Genomic DNA, 26076 nt, shown 5'->3' with positions numbered 1-26076 from the left:
TTTTGTTGTTTCTTCGGATTTGGTTATGTTTTTGCGACCCCGATTTTACAAACTAGGGACTTTAATTGCTATTTTGTTTTGGTTTTTGCAATTTTCATTTCAAGGTTTTGCTTTTGATTAGGTTTTAGAAATCTGATTTGGATTCCTAATAGGTTTTTTCGCCGATGGATCAGATCGCTCAATGGAGAGAGGATTTATTGATGAGGAACAGTGAACCCCCAATTTCTCTCTTTTATTTTCGCTCCAATTTCTACCCCAATTTCTTCAATTTTCTTGCCAAAATCGATCTGCTTAAAATATACAGGTATGGATTTTGAATTTGAATAATAAAATATTTGGGATTTTTCCCCCTGTTTTGATAATTATTAGGATTTTTAATTAGGTGTTGATAATTTAATTTCGTTTTGTAATTATTTTCAGGATTTTTAATCAGGTGTTGATAATTTAATTTTTATGATTATTTTGGTAAATTATTGAATATGAAAAGTGTAGCGTCAATTTTGTGAAATTTCTTTTGATTTTGAGCATATTTTCGTTTTGATTTTGGTAGTTTGAAGTTCTGTGATATTTTATGGCCTTGGCATATTTTGTTTATGGTAGTTTGAAGTTCTGTGATATTTTATGGCCTTAGCATATTTTGTTTATGGTAGTTTGAAGTAGTGCTGGAGGTCAGTCCCCTTGGCTGTGTTCCTGTTTATCGTGACAACCATGACCATGACGCCACATGGTGTGATGAAAGACAAAAATATGAACTCAACAGTCTGCTTGCTTCCATTGTTGGTCATTTATAGGTCGAACCATGAATGAGATCCAGCGACTCCTTGCCCAAACAACTGCTGCCTTGGGCCTTCACAACTCTCTGAACTTCTTTGGTGTTGATGATGTTTCTGACATCGTGGAGACGCCTGCCTCTGGTGAGTTTCTGACATCTGAACTTCTCTCTCCTCCCTCCCGTTTTTCTTCCTCAAATCCTCTCCTTCAACCTGTATTAAAATACTCTCATATTCTCTCCTTCCTCAAATCAATTCAGGTGAGCGATTACACAATATTAGCAGATGAATTGAAGCATCTATTTTATACCTGACTTGATCTGACTCGCCAATGGCTATAAAAGAAATGCAGGCATCAACTTATCCAAATATCTGGTGAGGAATAATCTTCAGGTTTCTTATACTTTATTGCTTTTTTTTTACTAGGTTTTGTTTAGCTTAGGAATAAACTTTGGCTGCTTTGGTGGTTTTTTTCCTTTTAATGTTGGGACAGATCTGTGGATTAGTGTCGCACGGCCGCAGGATCGCCGGTCATGCCTGCATAAAGCCCCTTGGGTGGCTGTGTTTCGAGCAGGTATTTTGAATTTTTCCTTTTTTCGGTTTTTATTCTTTTTATATAAGTACCAACAGTTGAAGCACTAGGGTTTTTTGTTGTAATTTGTGTAAGGTAAGTTAATATTTCATACCACGATGGGGTTTTCCCCCTGTTGCTTTCTAATCTTTGTGCGCAAAAAATCAGAAAAAAGAAAAGATTTTGCATGTTGCTGGGTGCTTTTTGAGCTTGATTTGGTTCTGATTTTATTAGGTTCAAGTGTTAATTTGGATTGTAATTTTGATTTGAATTTGAAAGTTTTTCATCTAGGTTTTTTTTATTGGTTCTGATTTTGATGAACAAATTTTCTTTTGAAAAGAAAAGAGGACTAATATATGTATGATTTGTGTGAAAGATTGATAATTTCCTTTACTGAACTCATTCTTATTAGTCCATTGAAGTTATTAATGCCATCATCAATTCATCACTGGTCACAAATCATGTATTTGTGTGTCCTCCAAGCTTTCTTATGTATAAAGAGCTTAATCCTTGCTGATATTTTCTGCATGTTAAAGTGTTTACTTATTGAAAGTAATTGATTCCGTAGTTAATCACATTGATGGAGTGGTGTAATGTACCAAAATACAGCCTAATCCTAGGATATACATGATCAATTAAGTTTGACTAATTGATCCTAATTGATGCTAATTGATTCTAATTAATGCTAGCCTAATCTTAGGATATTTACAGAATATTAAATTGATTTACAAAATATTCTTTGACTTAGTATTGCCATATTATATCACTGATCACTAGATTTCTTGGGTTGCCAGATTAGAAGGGAGAGGGCTCATGGAGAAAGTGTATGTTGCAACAATGTCAGAGCGCTCTTTGATGAGCTCCCAACGCCACATATCATTGTTGAAATCACACCCTTTCCTGCTGGACCTCTGGACCTCTTACAGAAAGGGATTATGCCAAAGCTGAGAAAGTAGAGAAGGTGCTCAGATATAACTTTGTAAATAATTGGCAACTAACTTTGTAAATAATCAAGAGTTTGCATTTGCATCTTGAACTTTGTAAATATTCGGAACTGGATCATAAGACTGTTGACTCTTTAATATTTCCAATATATAATTTTAGTTTGTCATAATCTTGCACGCATCGCGTGCATATAAGACTAGTACTATATATTAAAAGGCGTTTAAAAGAAAGTATACGTGACACGTGACGCTATGTTTATGGGTCGTTCCCTCCATGTAATCTTCATATACATTAAAAAAAATTAAACATTATTTACGTAAGGTTTGAACCCCTGACCTTGAGTTTAAAGGATGAAGCTTTTACCACTAAGCTATTATATGTTTCATGTTATCATCGCAAAAAGAAAAATTATAAGTAATTGTGAATTGTGAATGTTATTAATGTAATAACCCGGGGCATCGCCCGGGCCTAAAACTAGTTTATAACACAAAACTTGATCAAAACATGTTAAAAATTATCAAAATACAATAAATTTATCACGGAGTATACACTTAGGCCTTGTACTCTTCAACTAAGATCAGACAAGTTTCTATAAGTTAAATAAGGTTTTACTACGTATAAATTAAATAAATTTCTTAACTTATCTAAACTTATAGGACTTGAAAACAAGGTCTTATAAGTTGAAGAGAACAAAGGTTTTAGTTCGTGCAAAACTTTCAAAAAGTAAATATATCTTTACTTTTACACGCATATTTTTTTTTTCAAAGATGATATTCTAACACTATACGGGTATAACAAAACTCTGACTATATAGTTTTTATAGATTAGTGAAATTTATGATCTAGTCTTTTTTTTAAAGTTTAACCCGAAAAAAAAAAAGCATTGAGGCAAACATGGATGGAGTGGGGGTGTAAATGAGCTGAGCCGAGCAGAGTATTACTGTGTTTATGTTCATTTAATTTAGGCGAGCCCGAACTTTCAACCAAGCTCAAGTTCGGTTTGTTTAAGAGATTTTGTGTTCGTGAACGGTTCATGAACGTCTCGTTTATTAATCGAGACCATAAGCGATTCTTGGGGTGTGCAAGGAGAGCGACAACACAAGCCCCTCAAATTTTAGATATAGTATAATTAGTTTCCTAAGTGTTAACAAAAACAAAATTAAAGTAATGATTACGGTAAAAAGAACCCCAAGACGGAACAACCGCTCCTCTCTCTCTCCTTCTCTCTTCTCTCTCCTATCTCTCCTCTCTCTCTCCTTTTTCTCTCTTCTCTCTTCTCTCTCATCTCTCTCATCTTCGGAAATTATACTATTTTCGACCATTTTTCTTGTTTTTTCATTGTTTTTCTTGATGTTCCGTCTTGTTTTGGTTTTGTTTTCCGTTGATTTGTTCACAATTTATTCTTGGGTTGTTCCCAATTTATTTGGGTTTTTCCTAGAGTTTTCTAGGTTCTTGATTCTTCATCCATGGATGAATTTTTTTTAGGGTTTCAATAATTGGGAAGGAGATTTGGATTCATACAAGTTTAGGGTTTATCATCAACTCGTCGATTAGAACAATTCGTGCGCAAATTGCGAATGACTCTACTTGGAAGGATGTGAAAACACTGAAAATCACTGCTCGCGTTAAGCTAGAAGCGGTGAGTACAAGATGGGCTTTAGGATGCAGAATAGTAATTGTTTTGAAGCAGATCTATTTTATCATTGTAGATGCCGTATGACTGATTATTAATGAAATTGTTCTTCCCCTTCAAAAAAAAAAAAAGTAATGGTTACGGTCATGGGCTAGATTCTTAACAATTCTTTTTTTTTTCTCTTTTCTTTTCATTGAATAAGCGCCTCATTTTGAGAAATTACACAGGGCCCTGTATTTCAGACGTCATTGTAGCCCAGACACTGATCGAGTGATCGTGACGAGTTCATAAACGAGCTTTGCGCTTTAGAGTTTAAGCATTTGAAAACATAATTTTGAATTGCACTAATTTACCCTTTTAAATTCAAAATATTTTTATTCTATGATATAATCTTTTGGATGTTAAAAATCAAAATACGATTTTTATCCATAATAAAATAACTATGTATAGGAAATTTGATTATTAACAGAAATAAACGGTGTTCATGAACATATATAAATAAACAAGTTGTTCATGAACTTAAATGAAAAAGCATACGTATGTTAAGTTCATGCTCGTATATTAAAACGAGTTTCAAAAGTTGTTCAAGCTCGGCTCATTTATTAAATAAACGGTTTTTTCATGAAATGTCCCTGAGGTTTCACGAAATTCACCAAATACCCCTGCGTGTTTCAAAATACATAGTATACCCCTATTTTTTTCGTATTGTTCACCAAATACCCCTATTTTGACTTTCCGTTAGTCCTCCGTTAAGTCATGTTTATAATTCACCAAATGCACCTATTTATAAATGTCTTGCACAATATACCCATATTTGTAAATTTGTTTGCACCAAATACCAAAACTGCTTTTTAAATTGCAGAATTTGAATCTAACGTACACAAGCATCTTCACCTCTAGATGTTTCCTTTGTTAAGTCAGGAGCATTTTTTCTTCTAGTAGTTCTTCCCAACTGGGACGGAGCACCTTTGCCTCCAGAATTCCAGATGTTCCATTACCCAACAGTGGACTGACAACTTCCTTTTAGCTCCGATATTCTTGCATCCCTCATGTCCCTAAACAAAGAAAATGCAGATTGGAAATCCTGGCTTGACATTGACGCTTTTATTAGAGAGTCATAACAACTAACATCCAAGTGCAAGCCAGAACAATTGATCTCCGCTACCATTTGTGCAGCTTCAGCTGTCCGATACTCTTTACAGTAGGATTTTAAGATTGACAAATACACACCCCAAGTCCAACAGAAGCTCCTTTAGCTTTCATCTCATCCAATATACTATGTGCTTTATCCAACATCCCAAGTACAATACAAGCATTAACAATACCAAACCCCGTAGATTGTTCCCCAACGACATTTCAGGCTCTGACATTTTAGCTTCAACAACCAATGCTGCTAAATCCTTAATACTCTCATGCTTTAGAAACCCTTTCACAATCTCACAGTAAGTGTCTTCACTAAATTTTGAACACCAAAATTGCAAAAGAAATTACCAAGGCAATCGAAATCCATATTTGAGGAACACTAAAATTGCAAAAGAAATTACCAAGACAATCGAAAACCCAACAAAATTGAATTGGGGCAAATCGTTCAATTTTGCGAATAAAAGCTATGAACCCTAGAAATTGGGGATTTCAAGAATCAACAATTATTTGATTGAAGATTCGAAAGGAGAAATTAGTGAATGAAATCAGAAGTGGTGTTGGTTGAGTGGAGGAGAAAGAAAGTTTGTGAGTGAAATCGAAATCGCGTCAAACATCTGAACAGTACGAAAAAATACCCATGTTTGTGTTTCTGAGTAATTTGAGGTGAATCTGCCATTGATGAATTGGGGGTGAGATCGAAATCGCGTCAAATATCCTTTTTGTCGCGAATTCACCCAAAGAACACCCAGATTTTGTAGCATTTGAGTAGAATTGAAGGAAGAAGAATAGGGGAGATGAGAGACGAGAAGAAGATGTTTTTTTTTTTTTGATTTTCTTTAAGGTTTTTCATCCTTAATCGCCCTAAATACGAATTAAGGGTAAAATGGTAAAACACAGCTAACGGCAGGCTAACGTCCATTAAGTACAGGTGCATTTAATGAACAGTACGGATAAATAGGGGTATACTATGTATTTTGAAACACGCATGAGTATTTGGTGAATTTCGTGAAACCTCAGGGGCATTTCATGAAAAAACCGTTAAATAAACAAACAGGAACGAACTTTACCCGAACTCGAACCCGAATCCGAACCCAAAACCAACCCCAACCCAACCCCAAACCCGAATCAGGAATACTTTGCGAGTCTTCTGAGTTCTAACTAGAAACACGCGTTGACTTAAGAGGAGAAAATACAGAAGAGAAGAGCAAAAGGAAGAAGATGAAGCGATGCCATGGAAATTCTGCGAGTTTATGTAAGCTGAGGAGTACAATGTTCTTGATAATGGCGGCCATGATTTTGTTGAGCGAAAATGGCGGAATCAAAGCAGCCATGGCCAGCAATTCAGCTTCTGCCTTCGTCAACAATGTCATCTACTCCAATCGAATCGCCGTCTTCTCCAAATCCTACTGCCCGTAACTCATTCTCTCTCCCTCTTTCTCTCAATCACTTTGTTTGAAGCCCTAATTCCGATTAGTTTGCTGTTTTGGGGATTTTTTTTTTTCGTTAATTGATTGCATTACCGCTTTATCTTTGCATTCTCGTTGTAATTAGGGTTTCGCTTTATACACTGTGATTTTCGGATTGAAATTGGAAAAGGCGTTAACATTGTTATGATCAATCTGCAATTCTGCATCATTCATTGTGTAATTTGAATCCGAAGGAACTTACAAGCTGACACTTCAGTAATTGAATCACTTTATGGAAGTTCCCCTTCCGTTTCTTATTGATCTTGCTCTTTTAGCTGTGCACATTTTCCATACATCTTTGATTCTTTGACCACCAATTGCTTTAATTTTGTACTAGTAAAAGTTATAAAAGTATGCTAAAATTTGATATTGTTAGGTCATGTTCTGTTCACCTTATTTTCACTTATTTCAGGTAAAATTAGTTCGGATAAGTTTAGTTAAGTTCAGATAATATAAGTTCAGGAAAAATAAGGGTTGACCAACTACAATTTATAACTAAAATAAGTTTTGATAAGTTTTGATAAGTTCTAATAAGTTCAGATAAGATAAGTTCAGGAAAAATAAAGGAAAATCAGGTGAATAGAACGCAGCAATGTTTTTTCAGTAGATGTTGGAATAAATTAGTAGATTATCTTAAATTCTAAATAGTTGCAAGATTACATTAAGAAACAGACGAAGTATATCTTACATAAATTGTCATATTGCCGCAAATTTCTACTCTGTATGTTGTTCTGTATAGGGATTTAATTCGGATGCTGATGGCATCCATTCTTGACGCGAAAAACTTGTGCCGGTTTAAGCTGCAATTGGATTTTATCAACATTTGAGGAAAAAAAATACCGTCAATCTACACTTTTGCAGACCGTACATTCAATAACTTTTATTGTACATTACCACTAGATAAACGTTTTTATGTTTATCAAGGAGATTCATTGGGAATTTCCAAGGGTGTATGATTCTTGATGTTTATAGAACATAGAACATGCCCTTTTTTTTATTCAAGTCATGACAATGAATATACAGAGAACTAGAGAAGAGCTTCCTAGTTTGTGGTTTAATCATCGATATTGTAATCATTGACATTGATGTTAATCCTCTGACCAGATACTCTTTGCGAGCCAAGCGTATATTCAGAGAACTGAATGAAGAGCCATTTGTTGTGGAGCTTGACCTTCGAGGTATTTATTTAGTAAGGAGATTGTTTTGCAAGACATTTACACTGTTAGTTACTCCTAATTGACTTGATCACCATTTCAGATGATGGGTCTCATATTCAGGATATTCTGCTTGAACTGGTTGGTCGACGTACAGTCCCTCAAGTTTTTGTGAATGGCAAACATATTGGAGGCTCAGATGGTATGTTTATGTTATCTCTGATTTGATTGAAAAGTTCTCCTGTTAGTAGTAACTGAAGTTTTGTTTACCTTGTTACTTGTCAATCATGACGGGGATGATGCTCTTCTTGTCTTTAATTCAGATCTTCAGAGTGCTGTATTGAGCGGGCAATTGCAGAAGCATCTCTCGAGTAGCTGACCACTCTTCAATGAAGATATTGAAGAGAAGAACAACCACACAATTGGTTTTTGTCAAAACATATAATGTTCTAGATATGATCACAGGTCATGGCTTGTTTTCTACTCATGCGAACTTTGATAGGGTTATAGTTTACAGATGTCTTGCTAAACTACTTCCGTTTTGTCTTGGTAGATAAGAAAACAAAAACTTTGTCTGCTGTTTTCATCATAGTGTATACGTTGTATATATACTCCCTTTTATAATTCTCTTTCTAGGAAATGAATTTGTAAGCTGTTACACAATTTTGAATGTTGTATTCTAAAATGGTTCTGAACTTGTGTTTGTGTAGAAGTGTAAACCAACTACGATACACGTGATTGGATATCTGGCTGTTATGATATTGAATCGCGAACAAGAATTTTTCAACATTCTACAGTCGTTCCATCTTTTATGCTACTAACATTATGCTGTCATTAAACTTTCAATTCATGCTACAATTTTGTTGAATCACACATTGGTATTTCAATCTATGTTTGATACTGGTAGAACAGCAACTGAGCTGATTCATAACATGCTATTTCTTCTAAAAATTCTCCTAGTATGCTAAGCAGGGAATTTGCTGGATGTGCCAAATCTTGAGCTTCAAGTTCAGGTATCACGATGTTGGTCGCCAGTCAGACTTTGTTGCACTTAGTATTCCTTCTTGATCCTTGGAGAAAGTCAAATGGACCTCCCAGTGCAGTGATTTTAGCAAGTTTTCAACTTCTCCGATTGAGCTGGACTCGTCACGAACAATCAACTTGCCTCCAGGTCTAACTATTCTGTCTATTTCTGCCATCACCGATGTAAGTTTGCACCTACAATTGAAAACCACACAGAAATTATAACCTCCTATATATAATTTGAATGCATAATTGTTTTCTAAGCAATAGAATCCCACCTTTCTTTCAGTTTTGAGAAAAGATGATCAGCATGCAGAAGATCGTACGTTCGAGGGTACGTGCTGAAAGATTCACACCAGTCATGGTAGATTCCGAAGAGGCCTCTTTCGTAAATTATGGGAAGTGTGTCCGGAGAATTTACATTGACAACATTCAGGACCCAGATGTTAAGGTCTCTTAATGCCGCTGCAAATCTGAAAAGGTGAAGTTTTAGTTATTCCTTCATCTCATTTGCTTTAAATTATAAACATGAAAAGAGAAAAAAGGATCTCCACCCTCCATAAACAGCTCTCATGTCCATAACATTCCTCACATTTGACCAACTGATTCCAAGTCCATTAAGATATGACTTGTTCACCACATCTTGCCAGTGCTCGTAATCTTTTTCAAAATCGTCAGGAGCTGGTTTTCCGTATATTCCCATCTGAGTTTTGTTCAGCCAGTATGGAGGTGCCTGCAACCTTTTAGCCCACCTAATCGGCCATTTGCTTCCCCTTGCTGACTCATCAGTTGGCACCCGATGCATGCATGCTTGCAGAGGTACATACCTACTCAAAAGATCACCAATGATTAGATGTCCTCTATTCCTTCCTTTTTGGGGCAAAGGCTCCTTTTGGTTTGGCGTAAAACATTTTCAGAGAAAAATGATTTTCTGTGGAAAACAATTTCTAAAGAAAAACACAATTTCAAACTAGTTTTCCTTTGTTTGGTCCCTTACAAGAAAATTAATAGAAAAAAAGGAAAATGGGAGAAGAATGGTGAAGATTGATGGGAAAAAGCAAGAGGGGGGTAAGGAGAAAAGGTTGAAAAGTGGTTTTCCTTCCTTTCAAATGGAAAATGTTTTTCCACCTTTGAGGGAGTTATGGAAAATTGTATTTCATCCATTGCCATACCAAACAACGTAAAATTGATTGAAAAGAGGAAAATCGTTTTCCATGAAAACGTTTTACACCAAACCTAACGGTGCCTAAGTGTGAGTAAGAAAACTACCATGCAGCATCTGGATCGTCATCACTCTTACACATTGGAGGTTTGTTTTCCTTTCTTTGGTCATAACATTCATTGTTTGTGGGTTTCCGGAATATGGCAGCTCCAATCTTATTTACAACATCTTTCTCTTTTTTCTCAAGCTTCCAGCACATCGATGCAGTCAGTGCAGACATGGCTTAGAAGATTGAACTACATTTGTCAGTTTCTTAGAATATGCAAGCTTTTGTTGTTAAAATCGAAAAGTTGAAACATAAATACCTTCCCATATCTCCACATCCTCTTTGAGCTTTTGGTACACAGGTGTAGCTGACCAAATAAAATGCCCTCCAGGTCGTAGTACTCGGTTCAGCTCGAGTAAAAGTCTACCACCTTCATGGAAATTTCAAGAAAAACATTAAAACCTTTATGCATCTGATGAAACAGAGAGTCAATACCCCGACCAGGAATTCTATATTAAGAATCAGTCAATCCTCTTGTTAGAGTGTCTACCAAATAATTTCTTCTTGTTTGACTGAAAATTACTCCACATATTAGTTTTTTGGGAAGGTTTGTCTGTTCTCTTTTTTTCTTTTGTTAATATTGAATGGTAGATAAGGAAATTAAAGGGAACTGGAGGTTAGACTACTAACCTTCTTCATGCCAAGGAACCCTACAACGAGCACAATGCACAGCATCAAACACTCTGCTAGGGAATGGGAGCCTCTGAGAACCCATAACAGCAGATATCGCAGGTATGCCTCTCTCAAGGGCAAACTGTACCTGAGCCTCATGTTCATCTTTGGGTGCAAATGACATTGTAAGTACATCCCTATCAAAAAGAAAGCCTCCAAAGCTTGCAACACCACATCCAACATCCAGTACTACTCTCGTGTGCTTACCCCATTTAATTCCTGGAACTGTCTGTAGCCAAATAAGTGGCAGTGTCAGAAACGCTGCCTCTACTTTGCAGTAATAATATATATTTTGTGTATATGTGTGCTTCGTGATTTCTTTTCTTTTTTCGTGAGATGATGATATTGTTTGTGCAGTCGGTGTATATGATTATGTTGTGATTCAGACATGGCAAGATAAAACCAGATACTGCACGGCTGCATGTTCAAATTTATTGTAAAAATGAACTTTGATGATCACATTTTCACCCTGTGCATTCCTCGATTATATTATGTTAGTTGTAGTGATGCAAAATTGACTCACCTTTTCAAGGAAATCAATGTAATGAAGAGCACCGTGAATAAATTGAGTTCCACCTCCCGGAAAAGTCAAGAACTCCCCTGAAACTTTCACCCAGTTCTGGTGGCCTTTCACCTTTGCTAATTCTGTGTGAGGTACGTTGTGAAACCAAATCTGCCAAACTCCACACAGGCAAAACTTAATCACTCTCAAACTAGAATAGAGCTCAGTTATGATCTGACAATACAATGATTACAATCTCACCATTGTGGTTCATAAGTTAAAGTATAACATACAAATATGTATCATGTATCATGTTATTACTTTATCTAAATTGAACATGTATATCTTGTTGATTTTAGGAGACAGGTGAAAGTAATTGTAACAATGTAACCTGTTCTCACCTTATTCCTGCTCTGTGGCCACTGGACAGGTTTCTTGTACCCTTGAGGAATGGGGACAAGGCAAGTCGAGGGATCCTCGGGGCAATGCCTCTCACGGTGCTGAAAATGTTTTGTAGTACGCAATTTTTTTAATGCCTTCTCATTGTCCAAACAAGGAATATAATCATAGCTTGCTGTCACATTACAGAGCTTCCATGTATACCCATATAGACTCTCTTCATCTTGTCCCTTTACATTATCCTTCTGCCTTTGTTTCTCATCATTAGAGTGAGCTGCCTGTGTCGACCAAGACCTTTTTGACTCATTCGACTCCCTTGGAATCCCCGAGTTTGGGAGTGAGCTCGAGTCACTTGATTTCTCATCAACCAATACTCCCGCTTTGTCTTTTGCTTGTGTACTTTCCTCGTTCTCCTTCTCAGAATCTCCCTGCTTGGCAGCTTCGTCTTCTTGCTGTTGGTGGGTCATTTGTTTTTCTTCCTGTTTTGTATTTGAATCTTCGCTGCTGTCCTGTTTTGTGTTGGAATCTTCGCTGTTGTCCTGTTTCGTTGGATCTTGCTTTGTCTCATCGCTAAACGTGGTTGGTTTTTCATCCTGTTGCTGCTGTTGTTCCTCTACAGTCTCTTGTTGATTATTATTATCCCTTTGTTGTTCTTCCTCCGCTGTCTGTTTGTTTTTAGCCTTCTGTTCTCTTTCCTGTTGTTCTGGTTGTTGTTGTTGTTGTTGTTGTTGTTCTGGTTGTTGTTGTTGTTGTTGTTGTTGTTGTTCTGGTTGTTGTTGTTGTTGTTGTTGTTGTTGTTGTTCTGGTTGTTGTTGTTGTTGTTGTTCTGGTTGTTGTTCTTGTTGTGGTTCCTGTTTAGGCTTGTTAATGTCCTGATCATGTTCAATATTTTGTTGAATGTTCTGTTTCTCGGTGAGAGTGCTCTCTTCCAAAACTTGTACCTGATGTTCGTTTTTCTTTTCATGTTCTTCAACAGACTCTTTACCACCCAGAATCTGAGCATTTTCATCAACCAAAGGTAATTCATTCTCTTTCGCCTTACCACCAGTATTTTCATCAACAATTTCAGGTTCATTATTTTCCTGTATCGAACCCTTCTTTTCCACAATATTCTGGTACGAATCTCCCACATTAGACTCTTTAGAGTAATCCTTGGTAGTAGTAGCAGTACTCGACTGATCTAACGACTTCTTCTGATCTTCCTCGGTTTTCTGAGACTCACCGTTCTTCAATGCATCATCAGGTAAATCCCCGGGATTGTCTTCAAACGTCCCGGAATTGATTTTCTCGTTCGGTTTACTGAGTTCGTTGGATTCATCACGTGTAACAATGGTGGTGGAAGCGCGAGGAGTGGGTTTAGGAGGGGCTATGTTATCAGAGGTGAGCATCCATACACCCAAAACACATAAGGCTATGAAGATTACGGTTGTGATTGTTGAAACGTATGAAACCGAGGAAGACGGTCGCTTGTTGCTTCGAATCCTTCCAAAAGCCATTTGAAGGAAGGATTTTGATTAGCTTTGTGACTTACAGATTATGCAGATGTGTTAAAAAAAATTAAAAAAAATTGAGAGAGATGGGAATGAAACATGAGGAAACTATGATTTGTTAGTGGAGGTTCCGAGCTTGATGCAGCAGAATTGAAAGGAAGAGAGAGAATGTCTCAAAAGATCCAAGATAGTAGGAAGAGGGAATTAGTTGGAGGCTTGGAGCATTTCCTTACATTAAGATTGACTACATTTGTACTCTGTATGTATAATTATAATAATATTACAATAACATTACTCATATAGTTATTATACGGAGAAACCATTTACAAGTTGGTGGAGTTGGTAGGGTTAGGTTACAAGTTCGAGCTTCATCAGTTGCGATATGCGGAGTCGCTTACGCTCATTGACCTGCATAGCAAGGCTAGCTAACCAGATATAGGTAAGCGGTTCTATAGTGTCTAAAGATAGCACGCCCCAACACGAGCACGAAGTTATGTGCTGGGCTCGGGCCGCATTTTTTTGGAAAATACAAAAAGGCACAGTCTGACAAAACACGTTATATTGTGCGAGTTAGGCTTATACATGATGGGTTGGCCGGCCTGACCATGGGCACATGGGTTGTGCATGTGCTGCACTTTTGAAATTTGCGACCCCTACGCAAACCATAACAAGTAGGCTTTGTGGGCCGAGCCCATTTAGGCACAAAGGTATGTGGGCTCAGCCTGACCTTGTCAGGTCCAGAACCATCTTGAATTGCGTGTAAAAGAATGTAAAAGTTTGCCATACTTTTCGGTTTTTCCTTCTCAATTTAAGTAATAATTTTGATATAGGCTTAAGTTGCAATAATAAAAACAAAATACAAGTGACTCAAAATCACACGAGTAGCAGGACCATCGCTTGTGATCCCTTGATTGTTACAACGACTTTGTTTACAATGCTCTTTAGAACTTAGCGAGCCAAAGTCACTTCCTCTAATGATTTCCTTATCGAAGATTGAGCGGCTGGGTTGATAACCATTGAGAAGTTTCCTTAATCGCCTATTGGACTTGGACAACAAAGAAAGGAACGGGAAAAGAGTAATTACACGAGCTGGTTGCAAACGACTTGTGAATTGTGAATTGCTCACAAGCCCAAAGAGCCACCAAAAGTGACTCGAAAAAAGCATGCTATGTACCTATAAGGGAATCATCGTTTAAATATGAGTTTTTGAAAACAATGAGAAACAATCTCATCGCTAACCTAAATTAAGAATTAATACATGTTAATCTCAATGACCAACAAACAACCAAGACCCATGGACACCAAAACTCCCTCCCACACACACCCCTTTTCCTTACATAATTTCCGAAACCTCGCTTCCAAGCACACTCATAAGACAATAGAATCCTTCTTTAGCCTCACATCTCTTGATCTCCTCCAAATTCCAGCCAACATACTTTGGAGGAGGGAAGGATACTAATTATTCAAACTTCCCTGTACCAATTAATAAACCCCAACACTACATCATCATCAATCTTCCAACTTAGACGATCCCACATAGGACCTCCAATCACAACCCGCACTTTCGAAACCATAATGGAAAACCACTTGCAACCATCTCATAGAGGAAATTAACAACAAAAACAAAGATCAGTAACACTACAACTACTACGCAAAAGTGACATCTAACACAATGCTTAACCAAAGTAAACAAACCACAATCAAAACAACCACCCAATCACACAAACAAGGGGCAAACTCACAAACCCCATGAAACAATATTTTTGACTAAAACTTATACAAAAACAGAAGCAAACTTCTAGTCTGTACATTTACTATCAAGATCGGGGTTGCCGAAACCGCAAGATAGCAACTAAGAAAGCCTCCGTAGAATTAGCCCAAAAAACATTTAAAAACGAAACAGACAACCCAAAAGGTAACACAACCTAACCTTCTAGTCTTTCAATTTGTTTTGCAGAAGCCTTTCCTTACACATTTTAAGAAATTATTATTGAATTAACAGAGCAACTCATATACTATGTACATTTGTGGTAACATAACCACCTCATGTTCCCAGCATTGAACTGCAATACTCAGTAGAAAATATCACTAAGGAAAAGAAAAGGAGGTGCAACAAAATGCTACCTCCATTTCAAAATAATAGCACCTCTATTTGCACTTTGGAATCAAAATGGTGCAACTACACCTGCAATCCTAGGGCAAAATACACTGGTAGCAGATTACTCCGTACATTCTTGGTCTGAGAAGCTGTCAGATTACACCAGTGGCCTTCTGTCCAATCATATTCAGGTGGTTTCTATTGTTAATTTGAGGTTGCTGTCTGATATTCTTAACCTCCTTCCTAGAATTCCCACCATAAACAGGGAATACACCCTATCACTCTATCAAAGATGTGATCTTACAAACAGCATTGCAAAATCCACTATGCAGAATGCCAGACTAAAAGGCTTCACCTAGTTCGTCTACACCAAAACGAAAAAAGATTACAAGTGAAAAAACCCATGTAGGATTCGAACCTACATCTTTGTGCAATACAATAACACACAATGCTCTACCAATTTGAGCTAATAGGCTTTCATATTGTTCAACAACAGTCATCAGATCATTAATACATTAAGAAAAACAGCAATTTGAACATGATTGTAGAACAACCAAGGCACCAACAAATGCAAACAGTTCGAGACATTGTTGTAGAACAATTAAGGAACCCACTAATGCAAACAGTTCGACAAATCAGTAGCTGCTGCAAATTCAGGATAAACATCAGTACCCAAATTTGAGCTTTTAATAAAGACATAATATGAAAGCAATTTGAACATCATTGTAGAACAACCACGGCGCAACCAAATGCAAACAGTTCAGCGAATCAGCTGCTACAAGGTTTTTATGATGCCAATTTAGGATGGGCATCAGTACCAAAAATCCGACCCAATACAAACAATTTGAACAACATTGCACAACAACCAAGGCAGCACCAAATGCAGACAGTTTGGCGAATCAGCCGCTACAATGTTTTTATGATGCAAATTCAGGATAAATATCAGTACCCAAAATTCAAGCTTTTAATAAAGACATACATATGAAAGCAATTTGAACATCATTGTAGAACAACCAAGGAACTACTTTCTGTGAATCAGTAGCTAAAAGGTTTTTATGATGCCAATTTAGGATAAACATCAGCACCCAATTCGAGCCCTTAATAAAGAAATATAACATGATATGAAGCACCAAATGTTTATGAATTCAGCATATAATTGTAGGTCACAGATCCTAAGCAACTGTTTATCCAATTCATTATTAGAGCTAATAGGATCATTTCACTTTGCAGGTGCTACTAACTAAAAAGGTAAACACTGATTAAACCCTAAATGTAGCTCAACTTCCAAAATTATCAAACTAAAGCAAACAAATTTAGCTTAAACCCTAACTTTAGCTGAACTTCCAAATTATCCATTAAAAGTAAACAAATTTCTTAAAATAGTGTCATTTCCACCAAAATAAAAGAAATTTGTAGCTCATAATAAGAACCAATTATAAAAAGGACTTTCCAACCTAATCTAATTTCAATGATGTTCCTATTTTGTACATGCATCCATTCAAAGGGCAGCACCTTATCCCAACATAAAATTAACACAAGAAAACACTAACAATTAATCAAATCGGAAAACCCTAACTGCAGATTTCAAATTCACACCCCAAAACAAAAAGTGAAATTAAAGAAAAAAGGGGCGAAAATCAAAGCTTAAACCCTAAATTAGCTGAACTTCCAAATTATCCAGTTAAAGCAAACACATTTCTTAAAATATTGTCATTCCCACCACAGTGAAGGAAATTTGTAGCTCATAATAAGAACCAATTATAAAAAAAGACTTTCCAACCTAATCTAATTTCAATTATGTTCCTATTTTGTACATGCATCCATTCAAAGGGCAGCATCTTAACCCAAAAAACAAAAATTAACACAGGAAAACACTAACAATTAACCAAATCGGAAAACCCTAATTGCAGATTTCAAATTAAAAGGAAAAAGGGGCGAAAATCGGAACCTTCAGTAAGCAACCAAGCTTCATCACAAGGTCCGGGAGGGGGAAGCGACTTGAGGTGGGCGATCAAAAAGAGAGAGAGAAAGAGAGTGTGAGTGTGTGAATTTTGTGAATAATATATACTCCGTAATTAATTGTTTATGTATGTTTGGAGAAGGAGGAAGAAGACGGTGGCGAGCATCGAAGAGAGAGAAAAACAATTTTCAGATTGAAAACTATTATTTTTTGGTACAATTTCCATCATCGGAGAAATATAATCCTCAGAAATTCAGCGCTGAAATTTCAATCTACACGGTTGTTTAACTCCTTCTCCGCCGCTACGAGCCACCGTTCATCCGCCGACGACTCCGCCGCCCACCCCTTTGCGCTTCCAGAACCCTCCATTTTCTCACCTTCTGCTCAAAGTACTCATTTTATAGTTGGGGCTTCTGGACTACCCATACTATATTGGGCTTCAGTGTGCCCGATTGATAGCAATAGGGCTGCCCGAAGATGTGCCAAATTGGTATTGGAATAGCAGGTTTAGCCCAGCCCATTTAAATGTACAATTTAAGAAGATGAAAAATGCTTCAGCTCTGTTTGGTACAACTAGAGCTGGCAAAATCTGACACGACACGAATCGAACATGAAAAAAGCGGGTTAGTGATAAGGTTTATGACCCGTTTATTAACACGAAACTGACACGACTTAAGCTGATTAAGAAAAATCAACCAATAATTTAATATATTTGGTTAAAAACCTTATAATAAAGCCAACTTTATCGAACAAACACGACAACACGACACGAACTGGACACGAAAACAAAGGATTAGTGTCAAGAGATTATGATATATTAGTTAAATGGGTCAACACGACACGACACATTTATTAAATGGGTCGGGTTAATGTTGAGACTTTTCCAACCCGTTTATATTCGACACGAACATGAACATGACCCGACACGACACATTTGCCAGCTCTAGGTACAACAGATTTGATTGATATTAACTTATCTGAAAATATCAATATTATCTGAACTTATTTTGCTGAAATAAACTTTTTCTTAAGGAAACTTGTCTTAAAAATCTATTTTTGTTGAACTTAAGTTATCTGAACAATCAAACTCTTCCTCTCTTTTCTCTCTCTATTTTTTGGAGTGGTTGAAACAATTTTTCATTGTGTTATGGGTTCATAATTTTATCATTAGTATCTTTAATCGCTATGCATTAGCTCAAAAATTCAAGTAAAGTGAGAAATGATATTAAAAAAGCTGATTATTTCCTCTCTTTTTTATGCGAATGAGCCACAAAGGGCAATATATATAATTACAAATTGGTGTAGGTAGATTCGAACCTATGACCTGTTGTTCACAAACTGTAATACCCCGAAACTTTTAAACTCGTTTATTAAAAATTAATAATATTTTATTAACGTAATTTCGTTTCAATTATTAGAAATAATTTAAAAATTTCGTTATTTTAAACGTTTTTACGATTTATTTTAAATGATAAATTTATAAACGAAAATTTATTTATTTTTCGTTAACGATATATTTTACGAGACTTTGTTTTAATTAAACATTTATATATTTAGTAATTTCCTAAAATAGCAATTAAAATTCATAAATTTGGCCTAACTACTTGAAATTACTAAAATGCCCCTAAAGGACAAAATTTTCAATTAGCTTCTTCCTCCTTGCCTTCCACGTACATGGAAGAATGAAGCCATTCTTTCCTTCCTCTCTTCCCTTATTTCAGTCTATATTCATTGCCTTGGAGACCAAGAACTTTTGTTCTTCTAGAAATCTACCTAATTATAAATTCAACCCAATTTCAGAATTATTTCAATACAAAAACCAAATTAACAAAATCTGAAAATTCCTCCCTTGTTCCTTCTTATTCGAACCACCACAACCGGCAGCCATCTGCCACCACCTTAACCACCACTGCCGACCACCAACTACCCAGACCCGACCTCGCCGGCCGACCACCTACTCCTACCATACCTCCCTTCGCTCTCCCTCCTCCTTCGAAATACTCCCTGCCTCCCTTCCCTCTCCTCTTCGTGGCACCACCAAAGCAACACCACCACTCCGTCGGTCACCAATCACCAACCCCACGAACCACCAGCCACCACGTCGAGCACCCAGAACCACCCTTGCTTCTTCCCTGCTTCACCACTCTCCACCCCTGTTCGCGCCCCTCTTCCCCTTCCCTCGCCTGTTTCTGCCGCCTTAAACCACCATCACCGTCGCCTCTCGGCGCGGTTCCGCCGCCCAGGCTGAGCCGCCCAGCCTCCCTCCTCTTCGTGCCCTGCGTCCCCGTGCCCCCCTCCCCTGCTGCTCGTGTTCTACAATTTCAGAAACAAAGTTTCTGAAATTGAAACTTTGTTTTATTCCTCCTTATTCAAGTTGGGCCAAATCAATTGGGCTTTGGGTAAGACAAACCTGAATTTCAGATTATCAATTCCTTAATATTTATGTTTTAATAAATTTTATGATATAATTATTTACTAATGAATTGTTATTATTTTCAGGAAATAAATAAATATGATTATCGAGTTTAAGAAAAATAAATTACCGTACTAAATTTATCAAGGACATAAATTAAATAAATCTTGTGTAATTGATTTAGAATATATGTATATATACTTCGATTGAAATTTCCATAAATTATATTTATCACTAAAATTGGTATTTAATTATATTTTCATTAAAACTATGAAATTATATATTTCTAACATTATTATTAGAAAATTCGTTATTTTTAGTAATTCGAAATTTCTAAGTTAAATTATTACCATATTAATAACTAATTCAATTATTCAATATTTTGAAAGAAATTGGACTCGGAGTTCAGGAAGAACGATCCATCGAACAGGGAATATAAACTACGGTTGAGGTAACATCTATTGCTAACACCCACAATCCCCTTGTGAAATATGTTTTATGAGATTATGAAATATGTTTATAACGATATGATTTTATTGGATTGTGGGATATGAAATGTATTTATAAAGTGTGTTTGATGAATGATGATATTAAATGTGTTTATGAATGATTTTTATAAGAATGATGTTTACGAGTTATTGATAAGATACGAAACATGATAAATACAAGTGTAACCGGTTCTGGCAGTTAGTGGGGTTACTATTTCTAGGTCGTGCACGTACCGCCGTACCGCGGGATACCCAACAAGGGAGAGTGCTCCTTGAGGGTTACCGCAAGCTTAAAAAAAAAGAAACTATCTAGGTACGGGCGTATGTCCAACAAGGGAGAGTGCTCCTTGAGGACTATCGCAAGGTGGGAGACGTCCCGCAAGGCTAACTTGTCAGTTACCAAGTAAAATGAAGGTTTTTATGAAAGATAATGGGAACTATTAAGGTTTCAAGTTGTAAATGATGTTTTATTATAATGCATTTATGAAAGTGTTTTACTATATTCTATTCTCCCTGATTGCAAAGTAAATAAAATGAATTGAAATGAGTTTACGTTGATAGGGTAGTATGTTACTGGGCCTCGGCTCACGATGTTGCTTTTGTTTTAGGTACGAAGAAGATCATGGGATGCCTTAGAGTGAGGATGCAACCATCAAATTCACGATCGATGTTTAGTAAAGATAATTATGTCATTAGTAATAAAGGGATGTATTAATTAAACTCTAAGTTTGATCTCATGATTTGAGTTAGATTTTAATACTAATATTAACCAAATGCTAAAAGTATTTATTATTAAAGTTTATTTAGTAATTTAAAAAGGTTATGTCGCCTTGTATTTCCCACGAGGGAAATACGGCAAGTGACGCTCCGACTAAATTAGGGTTTCCGCTGCTAATTAAAGATAATTAACCTAATTAATGGTGTTTAGAAGTCGGGGTGTTACAGTTTGGTATTCAGAGCCAAGGTTCTGCGACCATAAGTGCTAAACCTTACGGGTTTTGCACGAAATAAAATTCATTAGGCTTTAAGCAAGAATTTTAAGAAATAAGTTAAAAAGAATACGTTAAAATCATGCTAAGTTAAAATAAAATGAGTGTGAGTGATAGGAACGGGGAACGCAACGGGAATGTTTTCTTATTATGATTTGCAGAATTTCTTAGTCTAAATTCAAGAAGAAAAGATTATCTGAAGCGTTGTATCCTTGCGATCAGATCGGCGATGACTTCAAGCGGAAATATTCCTATTGAAGGCACTAGAAACGATAACGATGTTAACGATGGCAATGGTAATCACAAATCTGCATTAGCGCTGGAAGGAATGCAAGAAAGAATTGAAGAATTGCGCAAGGATCCCATTTTCGGGGACACTCCAGGAGAAACAAGCGATAATCGAATGGACTTAATGAGATTGATAATGTCGGAACTTCTGCAAGGAAATCGTCAGAAGCCAAGGTGAGAGCAAGAAGAATGCTCCAACATGTTCAAGAAGTTCGCTTCTCATAAACCCCCTACTTATGATGGCAAGCCAGACCCTACTGAATTTGAGGAATGGATTAGCGATATGGAGAAGTTATTTGATGCAACTCAATGCCCCGAGAAATGGAAGGTCAACTATGTTGTCTTTTACTTGAAAGGACAAGCCAACCTGTGGTGGAAAAGTGTTAAAGGAGTCCAAAATGAGCCTGGTTTTGGTTGGGAAAAACTGACGGAAGCTATGCGGGAACAATTTTACCCCTATTCTCTACAAATGCAAATGGAATCGGAATTTATCAAATTGAGTCAAGGAAAGAAAAATGTTCTAGAATATGCAGTGAAATTCAATGAGCTTGCTCGATTTGCCCCTGACCTGGTGACTACCGATAGGCAAAGGATGAATCGATTTGAAGGAGGATTAAGCATTGAGATCCGTGATCGTCTTTCGAGTTCTAGAATTTCCACTTTCCAAGAGTTGTACGATCGAGCAATTAACGTCGAAAGAATTATCAAGCTTCGAGAAGAAACATATGGAAAACGAAAAGGGAGCTTCGAAGAAAATCAACCGAACAATAAGAAACAAAATGTCAATGTCAGCTATCAAGGAGGGAATAACGGAAACCAAAGCTTCAACAAGAATCGTGGATGCGCCAAGTGTGGAAGATGGAACCATACTGAGAAAGAATGTCGAATTGGTACGCGAGATTGCTTCAAATGTGGTAGCAAAGATCACCAAATCAGAGATTGTCCTCAAATACATCGAGAGCAAGGTGATAGGAGAAACGATGAAAACAAAGGAAATGGTGGCACTACAAATTTCAACCGTAATCCCCCACGTGGAACAACTTCGAATGGAAGAGTGTTTTTAATGCAAGGAAAAGACGATGACGCAAATGACAATGACGACTTCGCTAGTATGGAGTAAAGAATGAATGATCTTTTGAAAACGCGTGATCGAACATCTAGAAAAAAAATAGTCTAAACTAAATGATGGAAATTTTGAAAGTAATATGCGCTAATCAAGTATCAAACTAAGATGTATTACCATCATTAGTTATATGAATGTTATGTTTATGTTAAATGTGAAATTTTTTTTTCTTCAAATAAAGAATTATGTGTTTATGGTATGCTTTATGGATTATGTTTATGCTGACATGATTGTATTGGTAATAACTAATCGTTATACATGGAAGCCGTCTTCGATGGAAGTCCTCCTGAGCTCAGAGTACGAGATTATTATAACAAATGACTTTTACAAATTATTTGACTATTATAATTGTTAGGTAAATATTTATTTTCACTATATCTATCTTCAGAATTATAACTTTGTATTAAAAACATTACTACTTTTGGTAGAAAATATTTTCAAACGGGATCTCACAAAGAAAAATGGGAGCCTAGTCTATGCTAACAAGGTTGCCACTTTTTGTGTTCTTTGCTCCTCGATCCTATTTTATGAAGTAAAGTAGAGATACAAAAGACGATGGCGGAATATAATTGACCCTAATGACGATTAAGCTCAACATATAATTTTGCCCCTTCTGTATTCTTTACTCTTCGATTCTAGGCCTCGAGTTGAAGCGGAGTCATTAAAGAAAATGGCGGAATGAAGGCTAGACAATGTCGGAATTGGAATAAAATTGTGAGATCTTGGTTTTAAAATAAAATATCGTACTTTTATTCAAATGTTTTCGACTTTCAACAATCATTTTATATAACTAAATTTTCAAGTTTCGAGGACGAAACTTTTTCTAAGGGGGTAAGAATGTAATACCCCGAAACTTTTAAACTCGTTTATTAAAAATTAATAATATTTTATTAACGTAATTTAATTTAAAAATTTCGTTATTTTAAACGTTTTTACGATTTATTTTAAATGATAAATTTATAAACGAAAATTTATTTATTTTTCGTTAACGATATATTTTACGAGACTTTGTTTTAATTAAACATTTATATATTTAGTAATTTCCTAAAATAGCAATTAAAATTCAGAAATTTGGCCTAACTACTTGAAATTACTAAAATGCCCCTAAAGGACAAAATTTTCAATTAGCTTCTTCCTCCTTGCCTTCCACGTACATGGAAGAAGGAAGCCATTCTTTCCTTCCTCTCTTCCCTTATTTCAGTCTGTATTCATTGCCTTGGAGACCAAGAACTTTTGTTCTTCTAGAAATCTACCTAATTATAAATTCAACCCAATTTCAGAATTATTTCAATACAAAAACCAAATTAACAAAATCTGAAAATTCCTCCCTTGTTCCTCCTTATTCGAACCACCACAACCGGCAGCCATCTGCCACCACCTTAACCACCACTGCCGACCACCAACTACCCAGACCCGACCTCGCCGGCCGACCACCTACTCCTACCATACCTCCCTTCGCTCTCCCTCCTCCTTCGAAATACTCCCTGCCTCCCTTCCCTCTCCTCTTCGTGGCACCACCAAAGCAACACCACCACTCCGTCGGTCACCAATCACCAAACCCACGAACCACCATCCACCACGTCGAGCACCCAGAACCACCCTTGCTTCTTCCCTGCTTCACCACTCTCCACCCCTGTTCGCGCCCCTCTTCCCCTTCCCTCGCCTGTTTCTGCCGCCTCAAACCACCATCACCGTCGCCTCTCGGCGCGGTTCCGCCGCCCAGGCTGAGCCGCCCAGCCTCCCTCCTCTTCGTGCCCTGCGTCCCCGTGCCCCCCTCCCCTGCTGCTCGTGTTCTACAATTTCAGAAACAAAGTTTCTGAAATTGAAACTTTGTTTTATTCCTCCTTATTCAAGTTGGGCCAAATCAATTGGGCTTTGGGTAAGACAAACCTGAATTTCAGATTATCAATTCCTTAATATTCATGTTTTAATAAATTTTATGATATAATTATTTACTAATGAATTGTTATTATTTTCAGGAAATAAATAAATATGATTATCGAGTTTAAGAAAAATAAATTACCGTACTAAATTTATCAAGGACATAAATTAAATAAATCTTGTGTAATTGATTTAGAATATATGTATATATACTTCGATTGAAATTTCCATAAATTATATTTATCACTAAAATTGGTATTTAATTATATTTTCATTAAAACTATGAAATTATATATTTCTAACATTATTATTAGAAAATTCGTTATTTTTAGTAATTCGAAATTTCTAAGTTAAATTATTACCATATTAATAACTAATTCAATTATTCAATATTTTGAAAGAAATTGGACTCGGAGTTCAGGAAGAACGATCCATCGAACAGGGAATATAAACTACGGTTGAGGTAACATCTATTGCTAACACCCACAATCCCCTTGTGAAATATGTTTTATGAGATTATGAAATATGTTTATAACGATATGTTTTTATTGGATTGTGGGATATGAAATGTATTTATAAAGTGTGTTTGATGAATGATGATATTAAATGTGTTTATGAATGATTTTTATAAGAATGATGTTTACGAGTTATTGATAAGATACGAAACATGATAAATACAAGTGTAACCGGTTCTGGCAGTTAGTGGGGTTACTATTTCTAGGTCGTGCACGTACCGCCGTACCGCGGGATACCCAACAAGGGAGAGTGCTCCTTGAGGGTTACCGCAAGCTTAAAAAAAAAGAAACTATCTAGGTACGGGCGTATGTCCAACAAGGGAGAGTGCTCCTTGAGGACTATCGCAAGGTGGGAGACGTCCCGCAAGGCTAACTTGTCAGTTACCAAGTAAAATGAAGGTTTTTATGAAAGATAATGGGAACTATTAAGGTTTCAAGTTGTAAATGATGTTTTATTATAATGCATTTATGAAAGTGTTTTACTATATTCTATTCTCCCTGATTGCAAAGTAAATAAAATGAATTGAAATGAGTTTACGTTGATAGGGTAGTATGTTACTGGGCCTCGGCTCACGATGTTGCTTTTGTTTTAGGTACGAAGAAGATCATGGAATGCCTTAGAGTGAGGATGCAACCATCAAATTCACGATCGATGTTTAGTAAAGATAATTATGTCATTAGTAATAAAGGGATGTATTAATTAAACTCTAAGTTTGATCTCATGATTTGAGTTAGATTTTAATACTAATATTAACCAAATGCTAAAAGTATTTATTATTAAAGTTTATTTAGTAATTTAAAAAGGTTATGTCGCCTTGTATTTCCCACGAGGGAAATACGGCAAGTGACGCTCCGACTAAATTAGGGTTTCCGCTGCTAATTAAAGATAATTAACCTAATTAATGGTGTTTAGAAGTCGGGGTGTTACACAAACCTACAGATTTAACCACTTTATCAAGACCAATCACTTAACTAGTTAAGTAAGAAAAAACTAACGGGCTTTTGAAAAGCATGGCTTAACTTTTATTAGTTATGTGTCTATTGTAGGAAACTAGGAATGTCTAAATGTAGAAAGTATAAAGGAAACGAGGTAAAAAAAAATGGTAAGAGATATTACCTATCATCTTCCATTTTAGTTTGGCTCACAAAGATTGTTATATTCCTATTTCATTTTGGTAATAGTTCTGCATCATTTAACCGCTTGTATAGTTGCATACTTGCATACCCTCTAAACACGTAAAAAGTCAAAAAGACCACTATATATTGACAACTTTGTTTTAATTTTA

General features: G+C 36.4%; 3 protein-coding genes and 1 long non-coding RNA gene across 4 annotated transcripts; 3 read left to right on the top strand and 1 right to left on the bottom strand.

Moving 5' to 3' along the window:
• The first annotated feature begins 6209 nt into the window (after positions 1-6209).
• Positions 6210-8378, top strand: LOC110789204 (glutaredoxin-C3). Its single transcript, XM_021993850.2, has 4 exons — positions 6210-6473; positions 7632-7705; positions 7785-7883; positions 8005-8378. Exons 1-4 carry the CDS (start codon positions 6280-6282, stop codon positions 8058-8060), a joined length of 423 nt encoding a protein of 140 aa, XP_021849542.1. The 5' UTR covers positions 6210-6279; the 3' UTR covers positions 8061-8378.
• A 41-nt stretch (positions 8379-8419) lies between these two features.
• On the bottom strand, positions 8420-13041 carry LOC110789205 (probable methyltransferase PMT27). The gene is made up of 8 exons (XM_021993851.2): positions 11548-13041; positions 11168-11317; positions 10603-10873; positions 10232-10342; positions 9974-10148; positions 9259-9531; positions 8983-9177; positions 8420-8899 (listed from the first exon to the last, which is right to left on the bottom strand). Exons 1-8 carry the CDS (start codon positions 13039-13041, stop codon positions 8698-8700), a joined length of 2871 nt encoding a protein of 956 aa, XP_021849543.1. The 3' UTR covers positions 8420-8697.
• Positions 11863-13364, top strand: LOC130470591 (uncharacterized). Its single transcript, XR_008931288.1, has 3 exons — positions 11863-12003; positions 12522-12563; positions 12789-13364. It is a non-coding gene; the product is annotated as an uncharacterized lncRNA (long non-coding RNA).
• An 8106-nt stretch (positions 13365-21470) lies between these two features.
• LOC130470203 (uncharacterized) lies at positions 21471-22391 on the top strand. The gene has a single exon (XM_056839844.1). It carries the CDS (start codon positions 21471-21473, stop codon positions 22389-22391), a length of 921 nt encoding a protein of 306 aa, XP_056695822.1.
• Positions 22392-26076: the final 3685 nt, after the last annotated feature.

The sequence above is a fragment of the Spinacia oleracea genome, chromosome 3 (genome assembly GCF_020520425.1).
Source record: "Spinacia oleracea cultivar Varoflay chromosome 3, BTI_SOV_V1, whole genome shotgun sequence".
NCBI lineage: Eukaryota > Viridiplantae > Streptophyta > Magnoliopsida > Caryophyllales > Amaranthaceae > Spinacia > Spinacia oleracea.
This window is presented reverse-complemented; position numbering and strand designations above follow the sequence as displayed.

Coding starts and splice junctions, on each gene's coding strand:
- LOC110789204 (XM_021993850.2), top strand. CDS start 6,280: ATGAAGCGATGCCATGGAAATTCTGCGAGTTTATGTAAGCTGAGGAGT. Junction 6,474..7,631: donor TTCTCCAAATCCTACTGCCC/GTAACTCATTCT, acceptor TCCTCTGACCAG/ATACTCTTTGCGAGCCAAGC. Junction 7,884..8,004: donor ACATATTGGAGGCTCAGATG/GTATGTTTATGT, acceptor TCTTTAATTCAG/ATCTTCAGAGTGCTGTATTG.
- LOC110789205 (XM_021993851.2), bottom strand. CDS start 13,041: ATGGCTTTTGGAAGGATTCGAAGCAACAAGCGACCGTCTTCCTCGGTT. Junction 10,874..11,167: donor ACATTGATTTCCTTGAAAAG/GTGAGTCAATTT, acceptor ATTTGGCTACAG/ACAGTTCCAGGAATTAAATG. Junction 10,149..10,231: donor GGATGTGGAGATATGGGAAG/GTATTTATGTTT, acceptor CAATCTTCTAAG/CCATGTCTGCACTGACTGCA.
- LOC130470203 (XM_056839844.1), top strand. CDS start 21,471: ATGTTCAAGAAGTTCGCTTCTCATAAACCCCCTACTTATGATGGCAAG.